Below are 25250 nucleotides of genomic sequence, written 5' to 3' on the forward strand. Positions count from 1 at the left end.
ATATCGGGAGGCGAGGTGGAGATGTAGTGCCACAGTTGGGCTCTTTTGCTTTTAAAGGACCGGCAATTCCACTGGTAGATAGTGACGGTGGAGGGGTCAACAATCATCGACGGGTATGTGGTCATCGGTCGGTGATGCTTTGTGTTTCTTTGGCTCGGGGGGACACGTCGTGCTGTTTGTTTCCTCAAGGGCGGCTATGCGACACGTGAGTGCCTCGGTGAGTTGTAGCAGCTTTTCGGTGGTGGCTGAGATCATGTTGTGGAGCATCTCGGTGGTGGTCTTAATTTGATGGTCGATTTGGGGGAGGATTTTGGTCGTCATTGTGTTGTTGATGAGAAATTCCGCGTGTAGGCGCTGTGGTTGATGCAACGGGTAGGGGCGCAGTGGGGGGTGGCGGGGGAGCTCTGTTGGCTCTCTCGAGGGCTTCTATTCTGGCGAGCATGGTAGCGTTTTGTTCCTTGATTTCTGTAAGAAGCTGTTCTAATGCGGTTGTTGGGAAGGGAGCTTCTGTAATGGGTGGGAAGTGGGAGTCGCATGCAGGTAGGAGGGGTGGTGTTGGAGCAGTAGGAGCGCTCTGGGCTATTGCCGACCAGCTTACCTGTGATGGGTACTTGAAGCTTGTAGATTGCGGGCCTGGAAGTGGTCGAGTTTGGCTTTTGGGGATCGTTGGTATGAGTCTTTTCGGGCAGTCCTTTCCTGCAGTGGCATGAGGAGGCGCGCACAGTTTGCACGTGGGAGTGCAGTGGTGGTCCTGTGGAGGGTCTTTCAGTCCACAGCCGAGGCATTTGTGGTGGTCGGGGTTGGGGCACACGTCCTGGCGGTGTCCGACTTCGCCGCACAGGTGGCACACCTGAACAGAGCGTCTGAATGGGTGGCATCGGTAGCGTAGGCTACCAACCTTCACATAAAACGGCGCGTGCGGTCCTTGAAAGGTAAGCAGGGCCGACGTGGTACGGCCCATCATGCGCGCATGTAGAAGTTGAGGCCTGTTAGCGTGCATTAGTGCTTGCAGTGCTTCGGAGGTTGTTTCCGGGTCAAGTCCATGAATGACCTTTCGGCTCGTGTCCGGTGGTGGCTTCATGTAGGGCGTCAGTTCTTGTTCTGTGGTGCCTAGGCGGATGGCTTGAATCGTGCTGAGCGTTATTGCGTATTCCGCTTGTTCGGTGCTGGCAACGATAAGATTCTGGGCAGTTTGTACTTGGACGACGACGTGATCATAGAATTCTTGTTGAGGTATGTCACTGGCTATTGCGATACCTTCGGCCAGCGCTCTCGGTGACCAGTTGGCTAGGTTGAGGCCTGAGCGTGGGCGGTACACAATTGTATAGTGATCGCTTGGTAGACGCGGCGAGGGGTTACGGGGGAGTTCTTGTTTTAATGTAGGGGACTGTTTAGTCGGAGTTTGCAGAGGAGTACTGATGGCTTGCTTTGGCGTCGTCGGCGCAGGGGTCTTGGGGCGAGATCGGATGATTGTGACCCACGGATTCTCGGCAGGAATGGTGCGCCCGCTTTGGGGGTCGAATTCCATTGTGCTAGTAGTGCTAGTAGGCGTCAGCATGGGCAGTCTAGCTGGCTCACTCGTCGTGGCGGCGAGGAATTCCGACGTGGCGGCTATTCTGCATCTGCTGGGCCTACAAAGTAGGCCTAGCGTCGGCGCGGTGGGGCGAGATCTTTGAAGGCCAGTTTTTCGTTGTTCTCTGGGTCCTAATGGCTCACCTGGGTGTCGGGTGTTGCCGCGTGAGGTTAGGAGCCTTGTGGTTGTACAGGTTTGGCGCTTCTTGAGGTAGATCCGCTGATTTTTGGTCGTGAAGCGGGAGCCGAGACGAAGTGCACACGGCTGTATCAGCCCCCTAGCGGCGAATCCCCGCACACAGCACAAAAACATTTTTATTGAGTGCGTCGTGGGTCACCGGTGAGTCATAAGCCTTTAACATCAGACAAGTATTCTTCTGGGCGTGTGTATCCTCATGCAACTAAAATCATACCTCTGCGTTCAAGTGTAGCAGATAAATGCACGTAACTTCGCAGCCGCATATGGTGGAGCACAGGCCGTGACCCACCGGTGACCCACGACGCAGTGAACGTGTTAAAGGCAATGTTTACGGAAATGTCAAGTGCATTTGTCCACAGCGAGAATTATACCTCGGCAAAACTCACACTCACTCAAAAAATATATTTTTCTTCACGCACTCACTTGTACTCACGCTCACCACTCGCCCTCACCTGCGCTCGCGATCACCATTTGCTCTCAACCACTCGCACTCACTCGCCCTCACGCTCACCACTCGCATTTGCCTCTCACACTCACGCACTCACACTCACCCCTCACATTGGCCACTCAGACTCACTCGCGCTGACCACTCGCATCCACCACTCACACACACTCGGACTGGCGTTTACCACTCACATCCTCCGCTCAAACTAACAACTCACAACCGTCGCTAATACTTGTTCGCATACCCACTCATTTTGCTTCCTTCTTTACAGCATGGGAATTTTAACTTCGCTTAATGTTTGTAAAACACATGAATCGTTAAATTTTGTGGAAATCTCCAATGCGGCCACTTTGAAACCGACACCAAAATGATACCAATACGTGAAGCCGAAAAAATAACGAACTACTACACTCGAACTACTACACTATACCGCGGTGCTTCCGAACGCTTCTATCGCACCGCTCAGCGGTAGTAAAGTGCATTCGCTTTGTTGCGGCAATGTCACCGACACTAATTCCGCCACCGAACGCTACGAGCCCAAAATATCATTCGGCGTGAGCGTGCCCAGCAGTCCCTCCATGAGTCAGGGCACGGAAAAGTATCAGTGCATTATGGCGTCAATTTAAATCGTATTCCTAAATTAACGCACCACCCGAAAGTTAATTCCACGGTTCCCCATAACAGGAGCGCAGTGGCAACATATTCCCCATGCTAAATGCACCACTCGCGCCTTTAAATAGTGGCTGTACGTACGAGTAGATAGCGCCGGCAGCAAGCACTGGCTCCCACAACGAAGCACTGGCTCCCACAACAGCGATTAAAAGCGCAAGATGGGTGCTCAACGCAGTAAACTTCTCGGTAAACATCTCGCAAGCAGTGCGAGTGCACTCACCGTCGTGAGTGGCAGCGGCGCTCAGCACTCGCGAGTGGCAACTGCACTCGCACCCGCGACTGGCGCTCGCACTCGCAGGCCCGAAACGATGGTGAGTGAGTGGTGTGTGAGTGCACTCGTGAATGAGCCTGGCGACCTATGGCGGGAACACCACTGACTGCCTCTTTAGTCCTGCATGAAAAGCTAACACCTGCTGGACGCGCTGGTGTACACCCTTTGCGTATGCATTAACAGTAGCTAGTATTGGTTTTATATGACTTGCACGGACGCAGAGTATACGTTTCCGGGCGGAGACGGAACAACGCCCTTAGAAAGGTTCCCAGTTAGTGAGGCTGCCTCAGCCGCGCGTGTTGTTGGTGCAGATCGGTTCGTGGTGGTGGGCAGTCACACGAGCGAGAACACTCGCGGCTCGGCAGAGCCCCTTCTGTCGGTGGCCAAGATGGTGGTGCAGAGCAAGGTGTTCGCCGCACTGCACAAGCAGAAACGGTGGACGCCCCGGCGCAGCATCATTTTCGCGCTCTTCTACGGCGAGCGTCCCAGCTTCGAGGGCGCCACCGAGTGGGTCGAGGACCACCTGGCAGCGCTGCAGAACGGAGCGGTCCTCTTCATCACCAGTGGCATGTTCAGCGGTACGCGCACCTTTCGCCCAAAGTGGCCTTCGCCGCGGAAACGATGCGCCTGGCGCGGCTGCCCTGCGGGCGCTGCGCGAGGTTGTACGTCCAGCAAATTTGCCCAGCCACAGTGTGAAGTGCACCTGTGCTGCTTCTAAATACGCAAGCAACGTAGCTTTTTACTCGCATACTTCACAGTTGGCTCACGTGCAGCACTATAGAAAGTCAAGGCGAGCCTGCCGTTCCAAGAGGGAACCCGAGGCTTCGTCCAGGGGGTCTTCGCAATTAACGCAAAGCCCACGCGTTGTTCAGGAAGATGTAAATAAACGTTGCGTTGAACGCACAAAGGCAACCGCTTGCCGGGAATCAAAGCGGAGCTGAGCAGAGCACCAGTTAACGCTGCTGCATGACGTCCCGCCACTTGTGCTGCCCTTGGCTGCTCGCTCCGGGAATTCATTGCTCAGCTGTCTGTGGAAGCTGCACCCTCGAAGAATCCCGCGACGGCGTTTAATAGTACGGAACGGCAGTTAATCGTGCTGCTCTCGCGTCCCAGAAAGTTTAGGGCCCTGCTGGAGCTGTAAAGTTCAGTGCACTCTGGCTGGAGCGTTCAGCAGTTTCACAGCAACAACAAAATAAATTAACTGGCTCCGACATTACAAGTTCAGAGCACACAGGAGGAGGTCCCACAGTCGAAGGCTGCATCGAGACTTAACTAATATTTACACTAGGGAAGGTTATAAAGTAGCAGACAAGCAGCGTAAAAATAGATGAACAGAAACTGTCGTAGTTCTACGCACATGGCGAACAGATGTTACATAATTCGTAAATGCAAAAAAAAAAAAATGAATTTTTTGGTATTTTACGCACCGAAGCTGCGTCTGGGCCATGAGACGCGCCGTAGTAAAGGCCTACGGATTCATTTTGAACACCTGAGTGTGTTTAGAGTGCGCCGAAACCTCGACACTTGCTAATTTGTAAATACATCAGCTACTGAAAAAAATGCTCACTCTAGCACCATGGATAAACGCAAATAATATAAGAATTTGAAAAATCAAGCACGTGGCACATAAAAAGAAAGTAATGCATGAATAATTACATAAATACCAATTGACAAGGAAGGTACGATACATTAAACATGGAATCCTGGTTCATCCTACCCAATCAAACTAAAAATGACTCATTTAAATAAATGAAACGGGACTTAACATGTGTTTAGGTGATGCAATGTTTTGAGGGATTTGGGAAAATAATTTAAAAAAGGTAAAAAAAATGGACAATTTGTGGCCATAATTAGTGCGAAAATTGGGCAAAATGATATTGCCATCAATTCAGGACCAACTGTTACCCGGTGTGATTAAAAAAGCACCCGAGATAATTGCTGAAGGGAGGTTGTTATGAATAACCTGAAAAAGCAAAATACTGAGCTTATATTTAAGAATGTGCACAACTTAAACAGCGCTGGGGTCTTCTAGAAGTTACTTAGCGCTGCCATGAAATTGACTATATGTGATAGCCCTAAGTGCTTGCTTTTTTATAGCTGGAACTTAGGTTAAGTGAGGATTTTATAGGGGTTTTTCAAAGTTTCCAATTTTTGGTGGCTTAACGCGCCGAAGTTACACCTTGGCTATGAGGCGCGCTGTATAGGAGGGCTCCGGATTATGTAGGCCACCTGGGGGTCTTTAATGGAAGCCGGATCCAGCTTTGAAGTTGTTGCCCCAGGAACAAATGCAATGTGGGATGTGAGATTGTACGAAGGGCTAGTACAAGGACGTAAGTGTGTGACGAGAAAAAGATGGGCGGTTTCTATGAGCACAGATGTGCCTTAGGCCATTTTATTCTTGTCCATCAACAGTGCAATGATTACGCCTTAAGTTAGTCCAGTTAAAAATTTAGATGTGTTCAGCAATCACGTAGAGAAACAAGGAGCTGCAGTATGTAAATAGGGGGGGATTACAAATGGGGATTATTGGTTAGAATTCAGCACAACTAATTCTGTTTACGCGGGATTAATGTCTAATTTGTTGTGAGGCACCATTTAACAGCGTCATTTAGGTCAGAAATAATTCCAGCGCTAGTGATAAACGACCTTTCAAAAATAGTCGCGTCGCGAACGCATAAACTACATCTTGAAGAGTAACGACAGTCGGGTAAGTCATGTTTAAGCAATAAAAATGCAAGCGGTCTACGATAGCACCCTTTTGGGGCCCCATATTTGTAACTAGTGGTTTTTAAGGAACACAAGAAGTGAGGATAACCTGATTCGTGTGACGTCAATATCTTCGCAGTAGCTGCAGTGGAGGACGAGTGACGTCTAATGCATTTAATTTGGTAAAAATTAAGCGTAAGCAAAAAACTAAGTGGAAGCACACCATTTTTATACATTAACGAGATAACGAGCCACACAAAAAGTAGGCGGAAAGACTCCTCATACCTTCTCTCTCCGCGTTCTTCCAGGAGGAATGTTTGTGCCGAAGGCCATGCCTGGCCTCTCGTGGTCGCTCCGCCATGTTACCAACTTGGTGAGTCATGCACCGACCTCCTTTTTGCGCTTCGCTGGGCTGGAATACGTACAGAAAATTTCGTTTACACAAAATAGTCTGGATTTCTGAACACTGTCCGGAGTAATTGCTTTCTTCTGTAATTCACAGTGTAGATGGCGCGGCGAATGGTTCCCAGCGTTCCCCGCGCAGGTGCTTGCTCACATCGGCGGGCGCGTCGGCGGGACGGCTTGGCCGTCGGCTTTAGCGACAGTTGTTTTGGGCCTGTTTTGGCGCAGCTTCGCGTCCGTTGCTCGCTTCCTTCGCATGGCTTGATTTTGTTCGACAGCACCTCCTGGGTGACCCGGACCCGACGGAATTGAGTAGTCGTACGGCAAAGATATGTTAAGGATTGTTTTGCAGGGCGGGAAAACAAAATGTAGGGAGCACATACATACATCTGTCCTCTAGAGAAACGCTACATATTGCGCACTGCTTGCCACGAATGGGACTCCGTTTTCTAAATTAGTGAATACCAATTCTGTTGTGTTTTAAGAGGTATTACAAACGGCGAAAGGAACAACTTGTTATGATAAATAGTGATTATAAAAGTTCCCTCAGCTTTCTCGCTATTCTCAAACTTAAAAAACTAACTAGTTTAAATCGCTACAGATGGGAATGACCAAGCTCGCATGCCCAATTGTTTCGGTGTCTGCGCTTGCGTCGCGCATTGGTGTAGCCCCGATCTAGCACATCAGGATGGCTAGGTTCCGCTGTCTCACCCTTCGAAAGACGCTCCTCTCCGTTCTCTCCTCCCCTGCGAATTCAGGCAGCTGCTGGCAGAATCTCTAGTTTCAGCCTTTGTAGATGCACGTGTGTGAATTCAAGTGACGTCGCAATGGGCGATTGTTGTGGGTGTCGTTTAAAGCTTTGATTTCCAACCACCTTCACAGCGTGGATTGGAGCCATTTTTTTTTTCTAAGCGGTTTTATACGTGACATGGTTTGCGTATGCTATTCGTGAATTCAAAACAAAACTTTTTAATTGAATTGAACTACCATTTCAAATGTCAATACATCCTTTAGGTCCGGGGTCAGCAACCTGCGGCCCGAGGGGCAAGTATTATGTAGACCTCAGCAGGTCTTCGGGACCCCCACCATTCCCCCTGTCACTTCATATATCTGAAGCCCCACACGGAGACAAGAACAGATCGCTTCCAGTGGCCATTGTCCCCCAGCTTCACACTTTGCCAGATTATTGCCAAATATTGTCAAATATTGCCAGTTCGCTTAATTTTTTCTCTTTGCCTGCGAAGCCCCCCCCCCCCCCCCCCCCTCCCGATCAATTTCCTGTCCAGCCCTCCGCCGCGTCGGCTACATGGAACTCGGCCCTCCACCTCAATAGGTTACTGACTTCTGCTTTAGGTCATTGGCACGATTTGTTCGATTTAGAGCTCGTGCTTTGTATTAGAAAAAGCCAATTCTACTTTCAGAGCTAGAAATACTGATGTTTGCATTTTTCAAAATGGTATGTCTTCATACAGAGTAAACAATTTCCTTTGATCCACTTAAACAAGACACAAAGTGGGCTTTGGGGGAGGGGGGGATGTAGGGCCATGGCCGGCAACCAAAACCACCATATATCGCGATTGGTAGTACTGAGCACGTAAAAAAATTTGAACCAACAGCCTTTATAGAGAGAAAAACGCCTCTAGGTCATCAGGGGAAAGAGCGAGGGTGAATTCTGCAATCTGCAATCATATGCAGGGTTGAACAAAGGGGCAGGCGCGGCCCCAAAACCCACACTTCTCTTCCGAGGCCGCTCGTAATATCGGTTGCTGTGTACCTGTCTAATGGATAAACACAGGTTCGCGTAGAAGTTTCCGGGAAAACGTGTGTGGGGGGGAGGAGAGGGGGCGGGGGGGATCCAATACACGACGCACACTAGAAAGAAAACCCTGCTCCGTATCGTACAACCCTTCGGCTGCTTAAATAGTTATAACCAATCGGAATAACGGAATGGGGTACTACCACTGCCTGTGTACGCGCTTGCATGACGTCACCACAACACGACCAAGCTCTAAATTGGCGCGAACGAGTGGCTAATTAAGCAATATATAAACCGACGTCGGTTCAGAACGCGCATGTACAGTCATCGACAAATAAAATGCGAACACGAAAATATGAACCTGAACACGCAAAATTGAGACATATTGATCGTTGAGGCCTAATAATGGCGCGCTTTTCGTATATATGGAAAGCTACATTTTCCAACTTGGTACTGTAAGTAAGGTAAATTTGACTTAAATAGAAAGAAATCGCGCTATTTCTGTGGTATGGTTCATATTTCCGCGACAGCGTTTCATTTGTCAGACTGTACGTTCTCACTATAACAAATTTTGAGGCGATTCTTTAGTCATCCGTTCACACATTTGAGACTCTCATTGTACGTACCAACACACGTCGCCGCGACCGCGCGGTTCTCTGACAGGTCAGGGTCGTTCTCTTTTCGCGCGATCTTTCAGCGCGATGTGCCAGAGTAAAAATGCCGCCCCTTGCTTCCTGTCAGTTTTTCCAGCCATGGTCGGAGTGCGAGTTTTATAAGCAGAATGATAAACACAAAGTCAGACGGTCCCGTCCTAAAGCGGTGTTTGCGACACGGTACTATATCAGTAGCAGAATTAGAGTGTACCAGCGCAGAAGCGCGCAACCCGATGTTCTTGCAGACGTCACCGAGAAGCAAGGCATCATGGGTAATATCCGAGCGGAGCGCTAGCGCGGAACGAGAAGGAAGGCGAAACGAGGGGAGAACTCACCGCGTTCGAAAATGCGCTTTCTTGATATGCGATAACTCCACTAATACTCATCGCTTTAACAAAATCCTTGAAGGAGGTGACTACTAGAACATTGATTTATCTGAAAATGCGAACACCCATGTATCGCTAAAACCTCTTTCAGGGCCTCTTTAACGATTGCGGGGAGCAATAACACTCGCAATGTACAGTGGAACAGTAGAAACGTTAACACCAATCGAACCCTCCTAATCCAATGGCTCCTGACTTTGCCTTCGCAACCTCACGTCGTTCACAGTATTCCTGGCTGCTGCGCCCTACATTGCTGCTCACGACAGCGATAGTGCACCATTAGTTAGCACATACATTCGTCGGGAACTTCGATTTGAGGTCATTGACGTCCCCTCCCGTTTTGAACGGCACGTCACTACGTTTACTATTTACCCAGAACACACTCGCCCGTTGTATATCCTCAATTTTTTTAACCCCCAATGAGCATACACTTTTCAAGCCGCCCAATCACTTTAGTTCAAGGTTGTATCGCGACTCCGACCTCACGACCTTGCCGCGCACTCGACACATTAAACGGAGCTCAAATAGCAGTTTATAACAACGCCGAATCCATTATTCGGGAGGCTCACAATCATCAACAGTGGACTATGTCAGACCTCACGGCAGGCCGGCGAGCGCGAGGTGTCACCTGGCATGTTACAGATGAAAAATGGCTCAGTGGTCATTACATTATTCAATTCACTATCCCTAGCTGTTTCCGTTCGCTCAAACGTAAAATGTCACTCACAAACTGAAAACCCTCCGCGGTATTCGCGACACCTCCCATACGAATGGGGATCTCCACAACTGGACTAAAGCACCCAAACAAGCCTAAAAACAAGCGACACAGGAATGTTTTACTTCAGCCTTATCAGGCAACCCGTACTCTTATCTTGTCCGTCCGAATCTGGAAGAGGAGGAAACGACTCTTGCACATCCTTCGCACCCAGGCCAGTAATAGTCGCCTCGCCGAGCACGTCTCTGAATTGACGAAACAGGTCAAAGAGCACTGCGCTACACTTTCCAGGAACCAATCGTATGAAATTTGTAACGACATCAACCGCAGCCTGAATCAGAAAAGAACCTGAAAACTACTTAGAGAACTTCGTGGGCGTCAACCAGCTCCTGTTCCCACTCTCGAGAAGCACCATGCCCTACTGGGAGCGGACGCCTTAGCAGCCCAGCTCCGCGACCTTTATGTTCCTCCTTCCCTACCTAGAATTTACCCTCCCTACATGGGCGCCTCCAACGCATAACTCGATGAACCGTTCACCCTCTGGGGCGTCGAATGGGCGCTCAAACTATTAAAGCGGAAGTCGGCCCCAGGTGGGGACCAGATTACGTATACACTTATACGAAACCTATCCGACAAGGACAAGGAACACTTTCTGGACGTCGTAAACTCCCACGGGGAAGAAGGTACCCTCCCGGCATCTTAGAAGCAGTCCCTTATGACCCTACTACCAAAATCAGGCAGAAAAGCTGCCCTTGAAAACCTCTGTACATTCCCTTTAGCCTCTTGCCTGGGAAGGACCACGGAACGGATGGTTCTCAATCGACTTGAGGCCTATCTTGAGTCCACGGATTTATTTCCCCCTCAACGAACTGGTTTCCGCAAGGGTGTGTCTACCCAGGACCTCTTCTTCCTTCTAGTACATGACGTGAACCTCCTCCTCCTTCCCAGACCCGAGCCATAGGTATACCCTAGATGTTCGTAAAGCCCTGATAACCTTGCCGACAATCCTCTCTTAAATATCCTTGCCCCTACCGGCTGTGGACCAAAGATGTACGGTTACATCGCTGCATTTCTGCGCGACCGCACGGCCTGCCTGCTTCCGTCTGCCTGATTCGGTCTCCGATCATTTTCCCCTCTCGCGTGGTACTACACAGGGTGCTATCCTATCAACCACCCTTTTTAACCGCAGAATGACGCCCCTGCCTCCTATTTCAGCATCGATCCCGAGCGTCAAACATATATATTCTACGCAGACGACTTTACTCTATAATGCACCTCTGGGTCTCCCGGGTCAGTGCAGGACAGCTTGCAGCAAGTCATCAATGCATTCACTAGCCATCGCGGCACAGTAGGCCTGTCTCCCGCACCTGGGAAATCCGAATTGCTGCTCATTGCGAAAGCTCGCTATCAACGCCAACACAACCATGTCATCGCTCTCACAATGGTGGGTCACCTCATCCCTCGCGTTCTGTCCTGCCGAATTCTTGGACTATATTCATGAGTCGTGTAATCAGGCAAATTTGGCTACAACCGTTACAGTTTGCCATCAGCTTACGCATATATAGGGGCCGCATTGTCAACAAGTGCACGCCGGGCAAGTCAGGCAGCTCGTACGTGCCTTAGCTTTCAGTAAAATTGTTTATATAGTTCCTTATGTTGCTCTGTTGTCACATCAGATTGAGGTTGAAGACTGAAGACATCAGATTGAGGTTGGGCTCATACACTGTATAAGACAGCCCTCAACTTTTCCGTAAATGCGTCAACTGAGATCCTATACTCTACGGGGCCCTTCTTGCCCCTGGGAGATCTCATACAACATGAAGACCGGCAAATGGCGCGTCCTTCTAGCCCAAAACAGGGATACTGGATACTTCACCAAGTTGCTTTTAAACCCATTGACGTCCCTATCATTACCCCTCCTTCAGCACGCCCAGATAACCTCAGAGACGTTCGGCTCGCGTTGCCAATCATGCCCGCCCTATTTATTCTACTATCGCCTACACGGACGCATCACGGACCCACGTCGGAACAGCCGCTTATTCAATCGTAAGTGGCGACGAGGTACTTACACACACCCTTTCACTAATCCCCCTCCTACAGAAACTCTAGAGACCGTCCCAATAATAACCAGTATTCAGGGCCCCTTCTTAGTACCGCTTAACCCCTCAGGATGTACCATATACACTGATTCAATGTAAGCTATCCGCGCCATTCACATTGGTATACGATTCCTGAAGAATTACAGGATGATATACGCTAAGCCTTAACAGTACTACGTCCCCACACTGTCACGCTGAGGTGGATTCCTGGTCACGCTGGAACCCAAGGGGCAGCGGAGGGGAGGGGGGGGGGGGGCATAGACGCGCTCGCGATCTTCTGCATCGGGTGCCTGGAATTCCCTGGTCACTCACTCACGCGGGACCCTACTCTCCACAACAAACAAGAAATAAAGCTTCACTATGAGAACATCGGAGAAACTCTTCGTACACTTCCGCCAACCACTACGCAAACGCAACTACGCGTCTTTCCACGCGTACGCTTAAATATCCTCCTTACACCTGCTAGTTCCCTTCTCTATCGTATCCGACACTCTCCAGCATGCCCCAATTGTACCGAACCATACGCCAATTTAGAGCAACGTATTTTCTCCTGCCCCATTGCAATTCAGTCCCCACATTTTTCACATTCAACATTGCGGACTTGGCTAGCTCAGGACCAGCTGACGGACCAGTTGGCGTTGGCTTCAGTGGGAGACGGAGTATGTGTTTTGCAACGGAACCGTCAAATTCGGGTCGCGCTGGACAATGCCACGCGAGGCGGTGTTGGTACAGGGTGGCATCGGTACAGTTGTCGATTTCGTCTGGGAGCCTCGTGCCCAGGATGCCATGAAGGGCCTTTTGGCGTGGGTGTATCCTTGCTCTGGGTCGCTGATGTGGCGATGTCAGAAGTGACCTTTCCCAGCGGGGAGGCGGTGCCTGACTCAGAGGTGGTGGCAACATAGTTGGAAAATCCCACGCAGCGAGCGCCGCTCCCCGGCTGGTAACAGATGAGCGTTGTTCGCGTTGGAGGGCAGCTTCAGAGAGCAGGGCTCAGGAGGCGCCTACGGGCACGTGCCACCAGGAAATGGTACAAGAAAGCGCTGGCTGCATCCAAGTCCGCTGCGCGCTGCGCCGAGCCCCATCTGTTTTGCCTTGCGGTGCAGTCCTATGCGCGTTACTGCGCGCTGTCAGCGTGAAAACCGAACTTGGTTAGAAATATGCTGCAGTATAACGGCCAATTGGGCTAGTTGGTAACTGTTCATCTTGGTGTTGAAAGCGCTCACAAAACAAGAACGAAGGTAGAAACACATGGCGTGACGCAGCGCCGTGTCGTCTCTTTTTTTCTACCTTCGTCCCTGTTTTGTGAGCGCTGTTTTGTGAGCGTCCCTGTTTTTTCAACACCAAGATAAAAAGCTTGGTTTGACCGCGTTCAACAACGGCAAGTTTGCCTTCGTTCTGTGTGACCTCTATGTCGGGCCCGCCGCGGTGGCTAAGACGTTGTGCTGCTGAGCACTAGGATGCGGGTTCGATTCTCGGCTGCGGCGGCCGCTTTTCTGATGGAGGCGAAAAGCAAAAACGCCCGTGTGTAGAAGATTTCGGCGCACGTTAAAGATTCCCAGGTGGTCAAAATTAATCCGGAGCCCTCCACTACGGCGCGCCTCATCGCCTGCGTTTCGTCGGCGCGTTAAAACCCTGCAATCAATCAGTCAAGTCGACCTCTATGTCGTGTACTGAAGAGCTTCGCTGGTCATCCACCTTCACAGAGTAAATAGCCCACGATTTTTATCACGATTTTCTGGGGATCAGAGCCAGCCAGGCCCCTTGGATTCTGGTGTCAGAATAATACCCAACTTTCGATTCCTTGCTAAGGCGTGACTGAGGTGTCTTCTGCCCAAGGTTTTGTGCTAAGGCGACGCAAAAAAATCGGCATTTAGTCTTCATGCAGAGAAATGAGTAAGAACAGCAGTTTGCAGCTTCAGCGCACGAAAAAAAGAACACGGACAAAGAAGACGAGGACATTGCGCTCGTCGTGGTTTTCTTCGTCAGTGTTTTTTTTTTTTTTTTTTTGACGCTGACGCTGCAAATATGGCATACCAACTATAGTCCGAACCCAAACCCTTCTTCAATAACAGCAGGGTGTGGAGACAGCTGTATTCGTACGCCAGTACAGCAAACACTCCTCAAAGCAGTCCGCGGAAGTGAGAGGAGGCGCATTGTGGCAAAGCATATGCACGGGCATTTTTTGAAGTGTTGGCCAGTGCACTTGTGCGAGTGTGTGCTGTCGCCCTTGTCAGGATTAACTTCAGGTAGGCCTAACGTCGAGCCTAATCTCGTGGCACATGATGTCATACTCATTGTGAGTGAAGTTGCGGGAACCGGTTAACGTCGCTAGAGCCAGAGTCCCAAAGCATTGAAGGACTCTGCTAGAGCTAAGCCTGAGTTCGAACCGTCGCAAACACGAGACGAAAAATGCCGGAGGCAGTGCGCGTTCGCTAGAACACCTGGACGGATGTGTGCTTCCTTGATGATAATTTTGGGATTCCCAGGCACGAACGAAAAATCCAGGGGTGCGCTCCAGGCTGCTAACGCGATACAATGTTCCTCCTTGCAGGTGTACTCCAATGACACAGTCACCATGCTGAAGGAATGGGAGGAAAGGAAAAATTCTACCGTGGCGGTGTAAGCTCTCCTGGCTCACTCCTTTCTTTGTGACCAACAAGGCTGCCGTTTCGGTAGCCACGCGCACTGAAATGCGCAAGCAGAGAGCGAAAGTAAAGACAACCGCGGTAACGTGCGGCACAAAAGTTGCATTTCAAGCGATACGTAGCGCCTTTAACTGAAGTTAAAGGCGCTACGCCTGAAGTTAAAGGCGCTAACATTTAAAAGTTAAAGGCGCTAACATAAAGGCGCTAACTTCCACGCCTGAAGTTAAAGGCGCTAACATTTGAAGCGTAGCTCAGGTTAATTATCGTAATTGCGCACGGCCTTCAGGCTGGTGCAGAGACAGAGAAGAGGGCGAAATCGATGTCGACATCAGTACAGATGTGACAAGGTAGAGCACGGAAGGGGGTCTGTGTGGCGACGCCTGGTCGTCTATAAAGACGTATAGGCGTGGCAGCACTGGACACGTTGCGAGGGGCATATTTGGCCGCCCGCTGAGTCAAGGTTTTTTCACGAATGTCTCTTTTTGTTGACGCTAATGATAAAGGCGTCTTGGGTTACGAATGGAAACTTGAAGCCCCGGCAGCGGTGATGCGTTGGATAACATGGCGCATTACGGCTTCATTCATCGTGGCAACAACATTAAGAGTATATAACGGGAATGCTTTAAGTGTGTAATTGTTTTGACCATTCCTGCGCTTTACGTGATCGCGAATCAAAGTGGCCGAATGGTTTAAGTATGTAATTCATTTTTGAGCATTCCTGCGCTTTAAATGACCATGAGTCAAAGTGCCGGAACGCTTTGGTTAGATAATTCATTTTTGACCATTCCTGCCCTTTAAGTGACCACGAGTAAAAGTGGCGGAATGCTTTGGGTATGTAATTCATTTTTGAGCATTCCTGCGCTTCATGTGACCACGAGGCAAAGTGTATTTCGCGAATTTGCACCGGTGACGCAAATAAGCTTTCCTTGGAACAATCGGTACGAAAAACGGCTATATATAGTCCCCTGAAGTTGCGAATGTAACGGAGCAGCTCACCAGTCCTTGCTTACCAGTCCTTTTTTTCAGTGCTATGCCACCGATGGGTCTTGGAGATGATGCTCCATTCTCCTTCACAGCCGGGATTCCAACAGCGTTTATGCATTATATGGTAAGCAGTGCAGTGTGTTCCGCTTCCGTCACTCCAGGAATACTTAGTTTACACCCCGTCGCCTTGCTGTTCATTTCGGCTCCGTTGCCGTCGCTAGTTCCATTGCTGCTTCTTATTCTCACCTTGCGTACCGCACGTCCCACGGATTTAAAAAATATTGGCGCAGTTTATGCTGTGGTGCCAGGATGGAGGAACAGCAGAACTGGAGGTCGACCTAGCTTCTTCCGGTTTTGCTAAGTTTTGTTAGGTTTTGCGATTCTCTTGCTAGGTTAGGCTAAGTGTGGAGAAGGGAAGACAAGTTTAACCTGATTTTACAAGGCCGTTCATACATTGCCGACAAGTACACATGACCACATTGTCACTGCGCTAGTCTCCCAGAAAACCAAGGATAAGAGTATATTTGTCCCCAATATCTACTGCCGCCCGAAAAGCAAGGCCCCAGGCTCAGCCGACATTCTCTGACAAGCAAAACATTTAGCCGGCTCCAACCAAGTTATCATATTTGGAGACTTTAAAGCAGCACATCAAGCATGGGGCTTCAAGTATCAAAACAAACGTGGCAGGGAGCTTACAGAAATCATGGCAGAAGAGAACCTTGTTACCAATTGCAACGTACCAACGCGAATCCGCACGAGCGTAACACGGGATACATGCCTGGACCTCACTCTTACAGCTAATTCCCCATGCACTTGCTGGCGGGATCACATGATCATTGAGACAACAGTTCAATGGCCCAACTATATATATATATATATATATATATATATAGGAGAAAGCTAGGAGAGGCGAAGCTAACAAACTGGGATGTGGTCCGAAAGAAACGAAGCAATAACCCGCCCGCACCAATAGTGGATATAAAAAAATGGACACAAGACCTTGTTGGCGATGTATTCCAACACACAAAAATAATCCGAACGTCCGACCAAATCCCAGAAATAGATAACCACCTATTCCACCTCTTGGACGCAAGGCGCAGCTTACTCCCAGCGACACAGCAGAAAACTCAGAGTCCGCATAGCCAATGTAAACGTGGAGGCAGCCAACTATGCTGCGCATCTCAGCCGGCAACACTTGGAAGGCTTAGCACTTCAAAAACGTGGCACTTACTCCGCAACCTTATACAACCTACCAAAAGCCGCGGATAAACAAGCAACTTCATGCAAGCCATCCTCCACCAATACCCGCACCCTACCAAGGACTTCATGGAAACACTTAAAAGAAGTACTTTCCAGCCTGCCCTAAAGAACCCCAGCCTGTATACATTGGTCCACCCAACCCTACCTTCTACCAGCCAATAACCCCGGCTGAGGTGCTGGCGGCCCTGGTCAAAGTCCGTCGAAATACACCAGGCATGGACAAGGGAACCAACAAGGCACTCGCAAATCTAGAGGAAAGCTGAGGAAAGCTCCATCTCAGCCCCGACGGATTTTATGAATGAGTGCTGGGCTTCTGGTATGGTCTCGATCGCATGGAAGGACGCCGAGGGGAGACTGCTACCCAAGCCGGGCAAAACGCTAAGCGTCGACAACCTTCGACCGATTTCCCTAACTTCATGCATCGGAAAACTAATGGAAGACATCGTGCTTATCCGACTACAAACGGGAAACTGGAAAATTTCCACGCACGATGTTCGGTTTCCGCCTGCACCTCTCGACGCACATACTCCCGCAGCTAAAGAATGTATTCGAGGCTGCCAGCAAGACCAGACCTAAAGCCATACTTGCCCTCGACTTCAAAGGGGCATTTCACAATGTGGCAACAGGCTTCCATTCTCAATAACCTCAACGATCTCGGTATCGGCGAAAGAATGTATGACTATATTAAAAACGTCCTGACAGACAGCAAAGCCATCATTAACGTGAAGACCTCCGTTCCGAAATGATTTCGTGTGGAAGCACGGGAACTCCACCGCAAGCGGTCTTGTCCCCATATTGTTCAACATAGCCCTGATTAATCTCCCCATGAAGGTGGCTGAAATCCCCGATATTCATCACGGAATATATGCCAACGACATCACGATATGGATCAACAAAGGATCGGTAGGAACCATGCAAGACCGCCTCTCACCGGCCGCCAACGTAGTCCGGGCCTATGCGAAAGGGTGCAGACTAAGCTGCGCCCCCAAAAGACCGAGCTCTTACTCGGGCAAACTTTGAGGCGACATGACAAAGATGTCACTGGGCAGACAGTATAAGATATTGAGCATGACTTATCAAGACAATTGCAACAACAACCAGCTAATCCAAAAACTAGAAGCAACAGCGGCGCAAATAGTAAAGAATCAAAAACATGGCATGAAAGAGCAAGACATGCTACGTTTGGTCCACGCGTTTATTGTTTCTCGAATAGCCTACTTCGCCCCCTACACCACCTGTGAGGTGCGAGGAAAGCAGAAGACAAACACAAATATCGCAAAGCGTACAAACAAGCCCTAACTTTGCCCACAAGTACATCACCTGCTCGGCTGCTAGCACTGGACTGCATAACAACACTCTAGACTAATTGATTGAAGCCCACCTTACCGCGCAGAGAACAGCCATTACCCCCACTGGACGCCACGCACTCCAACGCCTGGGCTACGCACACCCACAAACCATTGAACCGACGTCGGGCATCCCACTGGACATTCGGCCAAGGCTGCTAGTACCCCCACTTTCACGGAACATGAACCCTCAACACCATGAAGGGAAAAGAGAAACCAGAGGCCAAACCCTCAAAAAACTATGCGGAGTATTTATCACCGTGGTGTACACGGATGCAGCGGACTACGCGCGCGCGAACAGCAAAATTTCAGTTGTCGCAACCCCCACTGCCCTCATCGCCAGCATAAGTCTAACACAGGGCCCAAACCTCCAAGCGGAAGAGACAGCGATCGCATTGTCTATCGCATAGACTCAAGCCAGTGCCGTCATAACCGACTCTCGGGTGGCGGGCGTGTCGTACGTACGCCGCGGGAAGAATTTCCAGAAAAGCAATGCCCAGAATCCCCCCAAAAGAAACCTATCAATAATTTGGACACCTGCCCATTTGTTACTCCGCGGCAATCAAGCAGCCCGTGCGTTCGCCCGAGGTCTTGCAAACCGGGCACCTTTGGAGGATGACGTGACGACCGGGAAGATCACCCTCTCATAACTTTCAGCGGCATAACGCAACATACCCGCCAGAAGCTGACCCGCTGTCGAAAGAACAAGAAGGGACCCTCCGTCGACTAGAAATGAACATGTTCCCACACCCCACGAGACTACACGCCACCCACCCCACACTCTACACCCCCCTGTGCAATTACTGCGGCAAACGGGCTACTCTATATCACATGGTCCGGGAGTGCCATAATAACCCAGACTTGAATCCAATTTCCAGTCATGCGTACGAGCAGTGGGATAGTGAACTTGCCAGCTTTGACCCGAATAGGCAGCTATGGTTGACCGAAAGGGCGAAGACGGCGGGTAGAACCAACGGAGTCCTGGGCTAAGGACCCCGCCCACCTACCAGCTCTTCAGCCTAATAAAGTTTCTCCTCCTCCTCCATCGGTCGGTCCCCCCCCCCCAACTGACAGCGGATCCCGGGGCTAAGAAGCTCGGTCGACCCCCAGCTCCGCCGTTTCTCCAACCTTGCAACACAAGTGCAAGCTGCGCCGATTTTTTTACAAAGCCTCGTCCTCTGTTTGTTAGGTCCCGTTTTTATGGCACGGAGAGGAAGGGAAACTGGCTTAAAAGGCAAAAGTGCTTATAAGGCAGCTCTTGCCTCACTGTACACGTGCAGCGCTGTTTCTTAGCCGGTGTACTATCGTTCATTCTTTCCCGTTCGGCTCGCGCCGCATGCTTGAGGATGTTTTTTGTTCTTAGTATTTTTTTGCTAACGCCACCGAACAAGGCTAAAGCTTAAACAAACAGCTCCGATGTTAAAATCGTGAGAGCTTGCATACTATGTTTATTGCGCAAACGCTCGTCTTGATGTAGGACGTCCTTGCCACGAAACTTTTAATCTGATTGGTCAGACATTCACACCTGAGAAATATCTTGATAACCTCCGTCGATAATAACAAAAATATGAATGTGCCGGGACAATGAGCTGCCCTTTTCGACACCTTCATTTCTCTAACTTGTGTGGTTTTTTTAACATAGAAAATATTGATTTCGTTCGACGCTCTTACATCACTTCCACAGCTTGCCACGCTAATCCTCAGAGTTGTCTTTTTGTTAAAAACCATTTTTTTCTCGCATATTTTGCACATCAGTTTGCAGAACCTCCTCTCAGAGTTACATTTTTTGCCTCTGCCTAGGTGTGAATTATGTCTGTGCTGTAACCGAAGAGTCGAGCATAATTTAATGAGCTCTTCGTTTACTTTTTGTTTAACGAGTGGAGAAATCTTTGTTCTAAAAATGTATGGTCCGAATAAAAACAACTGTGCCGCGAAAGACACGTAAGGGTGGTGGGTGGGTATACCATCTCTGGATTCCTGGGGTGCACCCCTCTTAATTTAGGCCCATCCGCATCGCATGTGTCGCCAGCATTTATCCAATAGCGCAACGCTGCTGTTTGCTTTTTCAGTCTACATTGCACGTTCAATTACTATCGGAGGGCGGTCCGCGGGGACGGAGCAGGGTGGCGCATACAGCACACACGGAAGAAATAAGCACGCAGAAGAAGTAAGAACTTTTTGTGGGTTACATGCCGTGGATCATGTTGCCAGGACAGTTTATATCGCCATTCAAGAGGCTTTTCAGATGATGCCAGAACGGAAGAGCTCCGCAAATGCTCCTTGGTGGTAAAGCGGTTCCACTAACGCGCCGAGAAAGAGAAAACAGCCACTGTAGGTTCACCACCGAGCTCTTTCCTACGAGAAAAGAACTGCGCCACAAGTTGAAGAGGACAACAAATCGACTCACGAAATACTAAAGCGTTTGCTTGCAGACATTTCTCCCAGGAATGCACTGTATAGAATCTCGTTAAGCAGAACTTTTAGTTTAGGAGGATTTTCGCCTATGCTGAGTCCGATTGGGGGTGAGGTCGAAAGAAAACAATTGTACGGTTCGGTTGTTCGGCTAAAGCAGTGATTCATTTTACCGCCATTCGCCGTATGCAGCATCGGGCATGCATGAGTGGTTTCTCGCAGAACCCGCTGGTCTTGGATGACAAGTACCCGGCCGTCGGCACAGCTTACGACTCGTACTCCATGGTGGAGAAGATGGACCCCAATTTCCACTGGATCCGAATGGAGGCCCAAGCGTCGGCGCTGCTGACACGCTTCTGGGCAGACCGCACGCTGCTGCCCTTGGACGTGCTCGAGATGGCCGAGTGGATCAACCTGCGCGCCAAGGAATTCGAAGTTAACTACAGGGACACTTTCAATCAGAGGACTGATGATACGATGGGTGAGCCCCCTCTCTCTCTCTATTCTTATTTTCGCTCTGTACACGCTATGAACGGCTGATTACTGGCCTCTAGCTCAATTGGTAGTGCGACTCTCTAGATAGGCAGTAATCCTTGTTTCGAACCCGCAATTGCAGCGAATTTTTGTTCAGCTGCGAAGTTTTTCGGAAAAAGCTGTGCAGTGTCCCGCAATTACATGCCGGCTGCATTTTGGCGGGTTGCTCCCCTCCTCCCCCTCCTCCCCGTTCTGTCGGTGTCGCCTGCTTGTACACACAGTGGGGTTCAGTCGCTCCTACTCAGGGGAAAGAGGACATATCAAAGTTTCGATGAAAAGCGACAAATAGACGGTCTCATTCTTGGCCACGACCGGCTGTTCTTGGCAAAGCCGATGTTGCCACACTCTCAAGGCTTGAACGAGTTTTATGACATTAGACTTGAACCAAATCTTCCTGAGCCTAAATTATTTTGTGACGATAATGAATAGAATTTTTTTCAGAATGGGAGTTCCGCACAGACTGAGCCACGCAGTGAGCAAGTCATTTCGCGAAAGTTCCAAATTTAATCGCTAGAATAACGTAAATGGAGGTAATTGGTCGAACGAAATTTTGACAAACTAAAAAGTAACAAAAGAAATCTAGGGGAGCTTGCACTCCTGCGCAAGATTTTAATCGCGAAGCTATAGAGCATTGACGGATACATAGGTATTTTCACTATAGCATGCCCTGCCTTTGCGTTCACGGCCACTTCCACGTCCATGAGAACTATCCGTGGCCGGGCCATGCCGCGAACTGCGAAGACGTTGCGCGCGAGGTCTTTTGTACTATACTGAGCGCATGCGCATGACGATGCGAGCTCTAGCGCGAAGGGCTCGCCACGATACTGAGCGCACGCGCACGCTCCTCTCGAGGTGTTGCGACGGCCGCCATCCCGCGTCTTTTCGTTGTAGAGTGGGTAATGCGACAGCTGTGCGACGCCTACGTGGCAACGTCCCTTGCGGGAAGTTTTCGGCGCGCACGAACGCCGAACTTACGGCCAGTAACAACAGCTCCGCTGTTAAAATTGTCAAAACGTATACCGCATGCATTTCCACAATAATGCAGATTCGGAGAAAGTTCCAGCTGTAATCGTTATAATAGCGTAAACTGACATCATTGGTTGAACGAAATTTTGAAAAACTAAAAAAAGAAAAAAATGCAAAATAACTACGGAAAATGGCGAACCGTGTAACGCCCTGCATTTCCACAATAGTGTAGATTTCCCGAAAGTTCTAAATGTAATCGTTAGAATAACGTAAGTGGAGATAATTGGTCGAGCGAAATTTTGAAAAATTAAAAAAAATAAGAAAAATATTACATAATTACGTGAAATGGCCAACCGTGTAACGCCCTGCATTTCTACAATAATGCAGATTTTCGCGAAGTTCCAATGTAATCGTTAAAATAACGCAAATGGAGAAACTGGTCGAACGAAACTTTGAAAAACTAAAAAGTAAGAAAAATATAAAAAAATACGGAAAATGTCAAAACACATAGCATGGCATTTCCACAATAATTCAGATTTCGCGAAAGGTCCACATGTAATCGTTATAATAGCGTAAAATGACATGATTGGCTTAACGAAATTCTGAAAAACTAAAAAAATAAGAAAAATGTAAAATAATTACGGAAAATGGCGAACCGTGTAATGCCCAGAATTTCCACAACAGTGCAGATTTTCACGAACTTCCAATGTAATCGTTGGAATAACGTAAATGGAGATAATTGGCCAAACGAAAATTTGAAAAACTATTAAGAAAATATAAAAAATACGGAAAATGTCAAAACGTATACCGCATGGCATTTCCACAATAATGCAGATTTGGCTAAAGTTCCACGTGTAATCGTTACAAAAGCGTAAATTGAGATAATCGGTCGTACAAAATAAAAAAAAACTATAAAAGTAAAAAAAAATCTTACAAAAATACGGAAAATGGCGAACCGTGTAACGCCCTGCATTTCCACAATAGTGCAAATTTCAGAAAAGTTCCAAATGTAATCGCTGCAATAACGTAAATGGAGATAATTGGTCGAACGAAATTTTGAAAAAACTAAAAATAAGAAAAATATTAAATTACGGAAAATTGGCAAAACGTATATCGCATGTCATTCCCACAATATTAAAGATTTCGCGGAAGCTTCACATGTAATCGTTATAATAGCGTAATTGGAGATCATTGGCCGGACGAGATTAAGAAAAACCAAAAATTTGGCTGGAAAAAACTCCCACTCAAGACAGGCGCCATAAAAATGTTTTTTTTTTTTTTTCCTAAGGCCACTTTGATTGCCGCGAATGCTCGGAGGCCGCCGCAAGGCACGCGCTTACGAACGCTCCGAAATTTTATTGATAATTTTTCCTGCAACACCTAACTTACGGATTGTACAACAGCTCCGCTGTTAAGGTAGTCGTGTGAATAGTGTTCTTGAAATAGTACTGTCTGTGATGGCTGCGATGACAGTAGGAAAGTGGCTCGAGTGGGCGCTTGCTCGAGGAGGGAAAAAATCGCTATATTCATTCGTCTGACATAATTACGCGCCCATTTTAGATAAATTACTAGAACAAGATGAAACACTTGAGGGCAAGTATCAGAAGCTGTTCTTCTGAATCAGGACTTGAAATTAAAAATGCATAGCTAGGAAAACTTCAGTAGAGCGGAAAGTTTAGCTAACTGGATCTGATTCGTATTTAAAGCTCAGACAGACGATACACAAGAAGAGGACAACACGAGCGCTTGTGTTGCCCTCTCCTTGTGTGTCGTCTGTCGGCGCTTTCAATATAAAGTTAGGAAAGGCGAGCGCATATTCTGCGTGATGAGAGATGGGGTAAGTTTTCAGTGTTTCTCGTAGCTATAATGCTGTAATGAAGCAAATAGCTTGATTATATGGAACTAGCTGCATTATTTTGAAATTAATTAAGGGCGAGAGTGAAAGTGGATTGAGCAGGATCCCAGATGACAAGTATACATTCGAGCTTTGGTCGAACCTGCGTTATGTAAAGAATGGCTTTGTTCAGTGAAGGCACAAATTAAAAAAAAAATTACGGCTTAGGTATCAGAGAACGCGGTCAGCAGTTACGCAATATGTGTGATATGCAGACTGCGATATTTGTGTGAGTCAAATGGTGTTAGTGTAATGGAGTGAGTGAAATATACATTGTGTTGATACATGAATAAAAATTTGCATAATCCTACATTTAGTTACGTTGAATTGCATTAGCCATTTGCTTCAACAGACTAGCACATTGTAAAGATGGGTTTAAAGTTTAAGTGCATCAGAGATTATTAATTTCACAGTGCAGTATACAGTCATGTGCGAAGAGTTTCAGGCGGTCGTTTATGTACACTAGGAAAAGCAATGGACCTAGCATCGACCCTTGTGGCACTTTTGTGGCATTATGGCTTGGGAATGGGAAGAGTAATCGTCAGATGTTACATAGAGGGTTTTGTTATACTGAAGTCTTAAATCCCAAGTAAGACATTCAGATCACTGCGAAGTAGACTGAGCCTAAATATTAGTATATTACGTAGTTACGCGGTAAAGTATCAAAGCCTGTGGAAAAATCTAGAAAAATGCAGTCCGTATCGAAATGTAGGCCATCACTAAAAAACAAGTCAATGACAAATTGTAACAGCGGAATGGCAATCCATGATGGCAAGGATAAAAGCAATGAAACTGTTTGGTGTGTTCTAGAATTTTGTAAGGGATACTGGTTAATGAGAGAAGGCAGTAGTTATCGGATGAATGTGTAGTATCTGATTTGTGAACAGGAACTACTTTTCCATTTTTCCAGTCGCCGGGTATGTATGAGCGCTGTAGTGCCCGTTCAGAAATTTTAGAGAGCATAGTGCATTAATTCCTTTTGCGGTTCAGTGCCAAGGGTTGCACACAGACGACACCATAGAAAAAGAAAATTGGCCGCGTACCGTCTCGCTTCGCTGCAAACTCCAGCTCTGCCGCGTAAATGCCTCTCTTCTCTCTCCCGCCCACCTCTCACGCTCTTTCCCTAGCTTTTCGCTCCTACCATGCTGCAGACATTTCGATTCTCCCGCGTCCCATTGCTCGCGGCGCCATCTGCTGGGAACTTTCGTTACTGTTGAAGTTGGAACACCGCCACGAGGTCCACTCTCGGGCGTTAGCTCTGTTTTAAATGCAGAGCATTTCAGTAACTCACGATGTCACCCGCGTTGGCGTCCGTAGTCCGCGTCCGCATCGCTCC

General features: G+C 48.5%; 1 protein-coding gene across 2 annotated transcripts in view; it reads left to right on the plus strand.

The window, feature by feature from the left end:
• The window catches only part of LOC144154244 (N-acetylated-alpha-linked acidic dipeptidase 2-like), a 143247-nt gene that overhangs the window by 102109 nt on the left and 15888 nt on the right, over nt 1-25250 (plus strand). For both annotated transcript variants that reach the window (XM_077685832.1, XM_077685833.1), the window contains 5 exons: nt 3471-3737; nt 6174-6238; nt 14425-14492; nt 15545-15626; nt 20743-21001. In XM_077685832.1, coding sequence (XP_077541958.1) covers nt 3471-3737; nt 6174-6238; nt 14425-14492; nt 15545-15626; nt 20743-21001 — 741 coding nt within the window. The remainder of the gene's footprint in view (nt 1-3470; nt 3738-6173; nt 6239-14424; nt 14493-15544; nt 15627-20742; nt 21002-25250) is intronic.

Source organism: Haemaphysalis longicornis, unplaced genomic scaffold (genome assembly GCF_048455015.1).
Source record: "Haemaphysalis longicornis isolate Haplotype H1 unplaced genomic scaffold, Haemaphysalis longicornis Haplotype H1 scaffold_1, whole genome shotgun sequence".
In the NCBI taxonomy this organism is placed as follows: Eukaryota; Metazoa; Arthropoda; class Arachnida; order Ixodida; family Ixodidae; genus Haemaphysalis; species Haemaphysalis longicornis.